Source organism: Onychomys torridus, chromosome 7, assembly GCF_903995425.1.
Source record: "Onychomys torridus chromosome 7, mOncTor1.1, whole genome shotgun sequence".
Lineage (NCBI taxonomy): Eukaryota > Metazoa > Chordata > Mammalia > Rodentia > Cricetidae > Onychomys > Onychomys torridus.
In genome coordinates, this window is record NC_050449.1 from 16783844 (window position 1) to 16792280 (window position 8437).

At 55.9% G+C, this 8437-nt stretch overlaps 1 protein-coding gene across 1 annotated transcript; it reads right to left on the reverse strand.

The window, feature by feature from the left end:
* Positions 1-2629: 2629 nt before the first annotated feature.
* Positions 2630-7843, reverse strand: LOC118586963 (dedicator of cytokinesis protein 6-like). Its single transcript, XM_036192439.1, has 9 exons — positions 7646-7843; positions 7465-7479; positions 5478-5603; positions 5298-5387; positions 4829-5065; positions 4183-4326; positions 3988-4094; positions 3633-3794; positions 2630-2837 (listed from the first exon to the last, which is right to left on the reverse strand). Exons 1-9 carry the CDS (start codon positions 7841-7843, stop codon positions 2795-2797), a joined length of 1122 nt encoding a protein of 373 aa, XP_036048332.1. The 3' UTR covers positions 2630-2794.
* Positions 7844-8437: the final 594 nt, after the last annotated feature.

The window sequence follows — 8437 nt, forward strand, 5'->3', positions numbered from 1 at the left end:
CTCAGAGAAGGGCCACAGGGTCTCCCCAGAGCGCACCTCCCCATCAGCCTGGGCGGATCTGGGGGTTTTCTTGCCTCGCTCTCTCCGCCCCCCAAGTTGGGGGTGAGCAGGACCCCGCCCCGGACTGGGAGGGCGGGGCCTGCGGGGTCCCGGTCTAATGGCAAACATCTGCTGATCCCCCTCCACACCCGCCCAGCAGCCAAGCCCAGCCCGGCCGGACGCCCGGATGCCTTCCCGCAGCTGAGGGGCTGGACCCGGTCACCGGGAGCTGAGAAAGGGGGAACCCGGGCAGGGCAGGGGACAGAGCTAGAGGAGAGGGAGGAGCAGAGGAGAGAGGCAGGGGCGAAAAGGAATGAAGGTGGTTTGGGGGAAAAGGAGCAGGGCCGAGGTCAGGGCTGGGGACGGGGCAGGAGCACGGGGATCCAGACTCCGGTCTGCAAAGTTTGGGAGCAGATGGTGAGACTTGGGAGGGACCAGCTCCGAGAGCCGAGTGAGCTTGAGCCTCGGGTTGGAAGTGGGTTAAAATCCCGACAGCCCTCCCCTAGAGTAGCTCGGACCCCACGCCGCCCAACCAGCCCTGGGTCCCACTCGCCTGGCGCGCTCCAGCCGTCGCCGTCCCAGGCGTCCTGCGCGCTCCGCCTCGGCCGCCGAGACCCAGCCGGGCCAGCGCGGTAGCCACGCCCCCACAGAAACCCCGCCCCACAGAAACCCCGCCCCTCCCGCCTCCCGGGCGCCTCTGCGGCGGGGCTGGGGGCGAGGGTGGTCGTGGGGGTGCACGCGCTCTCGCCGCTGCCTGCGCACGTCCTGGGCGCTCGGTCGGCGCGGGCCACCAGCCCCCGGGACAGGGTCCCTCCTCCTCCCAGCCTGGTGCCCGCCCTTTGCAGCTGGACGCTGCAGGGGGCGGAGCTGGCCGCGGCCCAGCTCCAGGGCGGGTGCGGTGGCGGCGACTGGAGGTCACCCCTCCCCCGTTGGCCGCTGCAGGCTGGAAGCCATCCAGCTGCCGGCCGGGTGTACCGTGGCGTGACCGCCGGCCCAAGCTCAGAGATCGCACTGACGATCCCCGGGCCCCCACCTATCTCTTCCTGAGCTAGGCCTCAGTTTCCCCATCAATAAAATGGGGACAATCACGTGACCTGCCTTCAGAAAATTCCCTTCACACTATTCACAGGCTGACACAAGTCACAGGGCGTGGTTTGTTGATTTTGTGGGGTTGGGGGTGGCCACCAGGACTCTTTGAATGCTAGATAATCACTGTGCTGCTAAGCTGCACCCCCAGCCCAAGGATGAACCGTGTTTGTTTGTATGGAACTTTCTGGAGTCACTCTGGCTATGATAGTGCACACCTGTAGTCCCAGCACATCAAAGATTCTGGGCTAAGTGAGACCGCCTTAAAAAAACAAACGACCAAACTAAACAGTTAACAACAACAAAGAGAAGGGAGGGGAGGACAGGGAGGGGAGGGGAGAGAAGAGAAGGAACTCCCGGGAAGCCTCTGGGCCTGGGACTTCATGACCATTACTCCCGGAGCTGGGGAGATGCCGCAGTGCACCGGGGCCTGAGTTCAGATTCCAGCAGCCATGCAAGAGTTGGGCCCCAAAGTGTGTCTGCTAGCCCAGTTGGGAGAGCTGGGCAGATCTGGGGCTCACTGGCTGGTGAACCTAGCTGGTTCTGTGAGCTCCAGGTTCAGTGAGAAACTGACTTAGAAAGTAAATGGAGGGCCGAGGAGAGACTCATCAGGTAAAGGTGCCTGCTAAGGGCGGTGGTGGGGAACACCTTTAATCTCAGGACCCAGGAGGCAGAGGCAGGCCAAGCTCCGAGAGTTCCAGGCCAGCCTGGGCTACAGTAGAGCTAGCTCCAGGACAGCCAGGGCTGTTACACAGAGAAACCCTGTCTTGAAAAACAAGAAGACAGTGCCTGCTGCCAAGCCCGATGGCCTGGGATCCTGAAAGTTGCCCTCTGACCTCCAGTGTGTGCCATGGCACACATGCACCCACATACACATGTAGACACAAACAAACAAACAAATAAATAAATAAATGTAACAAAAAGTAAAATAAAAATAAGGTGACGAGAAGCCAAGCATAGTGGCGCACTCCTTTAATCCCAGCACTCGGGAGGCAGAGGCAGGTGCATCTTTGTGAGTTCAAGGCCAGTTTGGCCTATAAATTAAGTTCCAGGCTAGCCTGGGCTAGACAGTAAATAAAAACAAAACAAGCCGGGTGGTGGTGGCGCACGCCTTTAATCCCAGCACTCGGGAGGCAGAGGCAGGCGGATCTCTGTGAGTTCAAGGCCAGCCTGGTCTACAAAGCGAGTACCAGGAAAGGCTCAAAGCTACACAGAGAAACCCTGTCTCGAAAAACCAAAAAAACAAAAAACAAAACAAAATGTGGAAAGAAACTGAGGAATACATGTATCACACATTTGTGCATGTAAACCCTCATCATGCACATACATGAACACACGCACATACGTACACACACACAGCACTCTTTCCCATGGACATGTTGCATGTGTGCGCTTCAGCTGAATGTTAGCTCCCCCAGGGCAGCAACTGTGTCAACTATCACCACATCACACAGGTCGAATATAAAACTCATTTTAAATTAAAAACAAACAAACAAAACCAAACTTAGGATCCATCAGTGCAGACAGACAGAGGGACTGAGGGCCCAGCCGTAAGGATGATGCAGTCGCCCCATGGATGAGGGGGCAGGGGCAGGAGTGAGTCCAGAAAGGTACAGACAGCTGGGGTGTGGGTGCTGGTCTTCTGGGTGTGGCTTTCAGTCCTGTGGGGTCAGAGGTCAGCCTTCCGGAAACTTGATCTGTTCAGGGAGTTCCTGGGGGCAGAAGGCAGGTTAGCCACAGGACCCCCAGCTCCACAGTCCTCCCCACCCGCCTCCCCTATCATCATGCAACCCTTCCAAGAATCTGTCTAGACTCTCTCCTGTCTATCCTGATCCAGTCAAAGGATTTTTCTTTTCGATAAACCACACTTATTTCTGTGCCGTGTGCAAATGTAGACGTCAGAAGACAACTTACTAGGCTCCCTTCCTTCCTCCATGTGGTTTCTGGGGAATCAAACTCAGGAATTCAAGCATGGCTATAACCTGTAGCCAATTAGCCATTTTGCTTTCCCAGACCAGAAGATTCACAAAGGGTTGGTAAATCTACCACAGGAATGGGAATAATGTCCATTTTATAGATGTGGAAACTGAGGCTCAGATAGTTAAATGAAGACTGGGAATGTGGGTCAGTAGTAGGGCACTAACCTAGCGTGTAAAGTCCTAAGATTCAATCTCCAAAGTCCTAAGGTTCAGTCTTCAATCTCAGAAGAGACTGAGTATGAAGGATAGTTCAGCGGGTTGGGGTACTTGCTACCAAGCCTGCTGACCTGCTTTCAATCCCAATCCCTGGCACCCACACAGTAGGAGAGAACTGACTGCTGTACTTTGTCCTCTGACCCCCACACATGCACTGTGACACATGCATGCATGCCCCATCTGCTACATCAAACGTAGTAACAGACAAACAGAATACACCAAGTCACACAACCCAGTCCGGACATGGACTTTGCTGTGTATGGGCATATGTATGTGTACGCTCATGTTCGTGACAGCCCCCACGGTGGGCACCTGAGGCTGGTGGAGCATGGTGCCAGCAGCTGGGGCAGGCGCTGGGTGAGCAGAGGCTGCAGAGCCTCCCGTAGGCGGCTGTAGTGCCGTTCCAGCTCCCGGTGGTACTCCTTCTGGTCCGGCCCAATCAGGGCCTTGTTCTTCCTCAGTGCGTCCTCACACCTGAGGGGCAGGGGGAGGCTGCTGGGGGCTGGCACTCAAGAGAGAGCCAAAACCGAGACTAGGGAGTCCTGAAGGATGTGGGGTGTGGGGACAGGCATGCACAGGCCCACAGTGGGGCCTGTGGGTTTCAAATAGGGAGTCAGGCTGGGCACAGCAGGGAGTCAGGGTGGCAGGGTTATAATAGCCAGCGTACTTCTTGCAGAAATCCTTGAAGCAGAGCCGTAGTTTGTTGTGATGTCGGAAGAGTTTGGGATCTTCTGGGATCTCTGCCAAAAATACCTGGGCCACTTCCAAGGGACCCTACCGGGTGAGAAGATTCATGAAGACCTAAGTGGCACCTAGAAGGCCCAAGGTAGCCAGCATCCCTCCCCAGGAATGCCAGCCATGCCTGGTTCACAGTGGGTCCCACAGAGCCCTGCAGAACCATCTGCAGCATCTTGGCATCTGGAGGATCCTGCTCAGTGGCAAAGGCCAGCTCCCGTGTCTTCTTCTGCATGTCCTCAATGGCCACCTCCACTGGTGTCAGCACCGTCTGTGGGGTGAGCAGGGGATGTACGTATGGATATGTCTGCCTGGGTTGGGGTGCACATGCTGCGCCCTGCCATGTCCTGGACAAGCCAGCCCAAGGAAGCTGGAATTGGGACAGGAGGGTTTCAGGCCATGAACAGTGCTAGGGATTTGTGCTCCCTTGGGTGGGTCTTGACTCAGCTGTCTTCAGTCGGGTTCACACGCTGCCTGCCCTTGAGTCTGCGGACTCTAAGGTTGAGTCTATCCAGCCCTGGTGGTAGAGGCTTGCATCTGAAGTCCACAACCTGGAGTCCTTATATTTCCCAAACCCAATTCTGCTATTTCCCAAACCCTCCCTCTCTCTCCTGAATCCAGGGTCCCTGGAACGCATCGAGTGTGGGCTTCCTCTGCCTTTTTCTCTCCAAGTCCTCAAGCTCCTCTACCTGTCCTTCCTGGACCTTGAGTCCCGATCTCCCCTTCTTGGGTCTGAAGCCTCCCATGAGCCCTTCCCAGGCCCTGGGTCCCACCTCCTCGCGGTGGCACACGCGGATGCGTGTCTTGATGTAGGGAAAGGCGTGCTCCGTGCTCAGCAGGGTCTTCCGTTTGTGCTGCTCGGCCAGTTCCCCGTGCGCACGGCCGTCTGGCGTGAAAGGCGTGCAGAAGAGGAAGGCCCGCAGCCCATAGTTGCGGTCAAAGTAGGTCACCCGGTCCTTGAGCTCGTAAGTGTCAAAGTGGGGCTCCACGTAGGTTATCTGGATATAGGCCTGGAGCACAGGGTCATGCATAAGTCTGGGAGCAGCCTGGGGTCCACCTGACACCACAGTCCCAGCCAGAGCTCCTGGTCCCTCTGGGCGTGAAGGCTTTGAATCTAGAGCCGAGATCTCCCTGATTCTGGATGCACGGGAATCACCTGAGAAACAGGACCCGGCCCCCTCCCAAACAGTATTTGCAGACCCCTTCAATATAGGATCTCAGGGAGATGGTCAGAGGACCCACCTTCTGTGGGTCCAGCTTGGACTTGTCCACTGGGTTAGAATCTTTGATGATCTCTACCACATCGTCCCCGAATCTCTCCGTATAGAACTCCTAGAGACACGGGGTTGACTCGGGCTCCGGCTGGGGCAGCCCCCACTATAACCCACATGGCCTGCCCCACCTCCCAGTGCCAGGACGTGCCTCCAGTCGGTGTGAGATCTCGGCCAGCTTTGTGATTGATGGCTCCTTGTACACAAACTCTTGTTCATCCAGGTCACCAAATCGTGCACCATAGAAACCCACTCGGAAATACGTCCCGAACACGCGCTAGGCTGAAGGAAGCCGGTAGTGTTGGCACCGAGGCATCTCTGCGGGTGCCTGCACCCCAGACACACTCAGGGTGGGATGTAGAGGACAAGATGGGAATGAGGAATCCTGTCTAAGGACCTCGGAAACAGTGAGCTAGACTAACATCCCAAGGGACCCAGATCACAGCCAGATGCAGTCACCATCAGTGTGTGTGTGTGTGTGTGTGTGTGTGTGTGTGTGTGTGTGTGTGTTGATGATTGAGCCCAGAGCCCCCAACATGCTAGGGAAGCACTTCATGGCTGAACCCCACCCCACACCAGCTCTCCACTGGGAGATTCTAGGTTGGGGCTCTGTGGCTGAGCTAGGCTCCTAGTCATTTTCTTTTTAAAAATTATTTCTTTTCTTCCCCCCCCCCCCCCCCGGAGCTGAGCACTCTATCACTGAGTTAAATCCCCAACCCCCTAAAAATTATTTCTTTATTTGAGGCAATGTCTCTCTACATAACTTTGCTGACCTGGAACTCTCTATAGACCAGGCTGGCTTGGAACTCGCAGAGATCTGCCTGGCTCTGCCTCTCCAGTGCAAGGATTAAAGGCGTGTGTCACGTTGGGCTGTGGTGGTGCACGCCTTTGATCCCAGCACTTTGGGAGGCAGAGGCAGGTGGATCTTTGTGAGTTCAAGGCCATCCTGGGCTACAGAGCGAGATCCAGGACAGGCTCCAAAGCTACACAGAGAAACCCTGTCTTGAAAAACCAAAAAAAAAAAAGGCCTGTGTCACCACCGCCCAGCTTGTTTTTTACTTTTGAGACAGTCTTAACAAGTTGCCCAGGCTACTCTTGGCCTTTCTACCGTCCTGTCTCAGCCTCCTGAGCATACCGGGCAGGCTTCCTTTTGTTCGGAGTCTCCTGCCAACTTCCTTGTCTAACATAAACTGGAGCTTCTGTTGCCCATCCGTTCATCACTGACATTCCAATACCAAATTAGGGGCTGTGTTGCTCACAGTTACACCTCCATACCCATGGGCCCCAGGCCCAGTGGATGCCCTAGTGACTAGTGACTGAGGAGCACCCTGGGCCGCCTTCTGTCCTGGGATGGTGGGCTCTAGTTCTAGAACATTCTTCTGTGTGGAAGGAAGACCTTTCACCCCAAGAAACCATCCCCCAGCCCATGGGAGAGGAGGTGGGTCATTCCAAATTCACTCACCAAGGTCGATCCAGACAGGGTGGGGCAAACAGGATGAGGCCAGAAACAGGGATCGGAGGGATGGTGGACAGAGAGACACAGTCATTGGAGAGGTCAGAGGTCAGAGTTACCCCCTCCCAGGGTCCTGGTTATAGCACCTTATGAGAATCATTCTACTGAGGAGAGGGACAAAGGATGTGATTGGGGAAGGCGGGGACCTACCCCCCCACTGGCCTCCACCCAGCCTGCCAGGGCTCTGGGTTCCTGCCATCTTTGGCCAGAAAATTCTCCCTCAACTCAGAGATGCCTAAAAATAGAAAGGAGGAGGGATGGGGGCATGAATCCTTAACGTGATGAGGAGCAGTGGTCCTTGACAAAGCTGGGAGCCGGGGGGACTGGGATGGGAGAGCGAGGGAACCCTAAGACAGATGGCAAGGGGTGGAGGAAAGGAAAGAGACAGGAGAGATAGCCCCTTCCTCTCGCCCCCACCCCTGGTGGTGACTGAGCTGGCCCTACCCCAGGGAGGGGTGTCTCTCTCGAGAGTTCCCAGCTGGGTGACTCAGAGGCTGCCCTTGAGATTGGGGGAGGAATGGGGGGGGGAGTTAAGTGTGGGGGGGCTGTACATCCTCACGCCACTCTGCTGCCCCCTAGTGTTCATGCCATGTTCACCAGGGATCGTGGTGCCCCTCAGACTCACCTCCCAGCCAGAGCTCTGTGGGAAAAGAGGAGGCTAGGTCAGCAAAGTCACGGAGAGGGAAGCAGAGTCCCAGAGTAAAGAAGACGGGGGGGGGGGGGGGGGGGGGGGGGCCTAGGGCCGGGCCTGCAAGAGGTCTAAGAGGGACTGGGAGGAGCCCATCCTGGAGGCAGCCAGGGCCCACCTGGTGCATGATCTTGGTGAAGGCCTCCTGCAGTTTCCCATGCACGGCAGCCAGCTTCTTGTAGTCTCTGTGGGCTTCAAGGATGGGGATGAGGTTTTTGTAGACTTCGTTCACCGCTTCATACAAACCACCCTGGAGAACAGGGGAAGTGAGGGAGGATTCCCCAGGCTCCTGATGTGGCCTTCCCTCCCCCACCATTACCCTGACAACTCCTATCCCGGAGAGGACGTGCCTTCCGGCTTGGGCCCCCAGTGTGGTCTCCACCTCTTCTCACAAACATTTACCCAGAGCTGTGGGCACGGCCAGAGCTCCTCCTTGCAGGGAAGAGAGGAGCATTTTGCTGTGGTAGTACTAGGGATGAAGCCCAGGGCTTCGGGACGTGCTGGGCAAACACTTGCTCTGCCAGTGAGATACACCACCCTGACTACAGTTTGCTTCAAAAAATAAAAATAAAAAATAGAGCCAGACAGTAGCGCACGCCTTTAAGCCCAGCACTCCCGAAGCAGAGGCAGGCTGAGCTCTGATTTCAAGGCCAGGCTGAACTACAGAGCTAGTTCTAGGACAGCCAAGGCTACACAAAGAAACCACGGTTCAAAAAACCAAATAAAAGTAAAAAATACGGGGCTGGAGAGATGGCTCAGTGGTTAAGATATTTCTTAAAGATTATTTATTTATTTTATGTATATGAGTGCTCTATCAACTTTATGCCAGAAGAGAGCATCAGGTCCCACTATAGGTGGTTGTGAGCCACCATGTGGTTGCTGGAAACCTCTGGGAGAGCAGCCAGTGCTG

What these genes read in the sequence shown, in the direction of transcription:
- LOC118586963 (XM_036192439.1), bottom strand. Translation starts at nt 7,843, where the DNA reads ATGGTGGGGGAGGGAAGGCCACATCAGGAGCCTGGGGAATCCTCCCTC. An exon ending in AGATCTCACACCGACTGGAG is followed by an intron (nt 5,388 to 5,477) that starts GCACGTCCTGGC and finishes CCGTGTCTCTAG; the next exon opens with GAGTTCTATACGGAGAGATT. An exon ending in TTCAAGGATTTCTGCAAGAA is followed by an intron (nt 3,795 to 3,987) that starts GTACGCTGGCTA and finishes CCTGCCCCTCAG; the next exon opens with GTGTGAGGACGCACTGAGGA.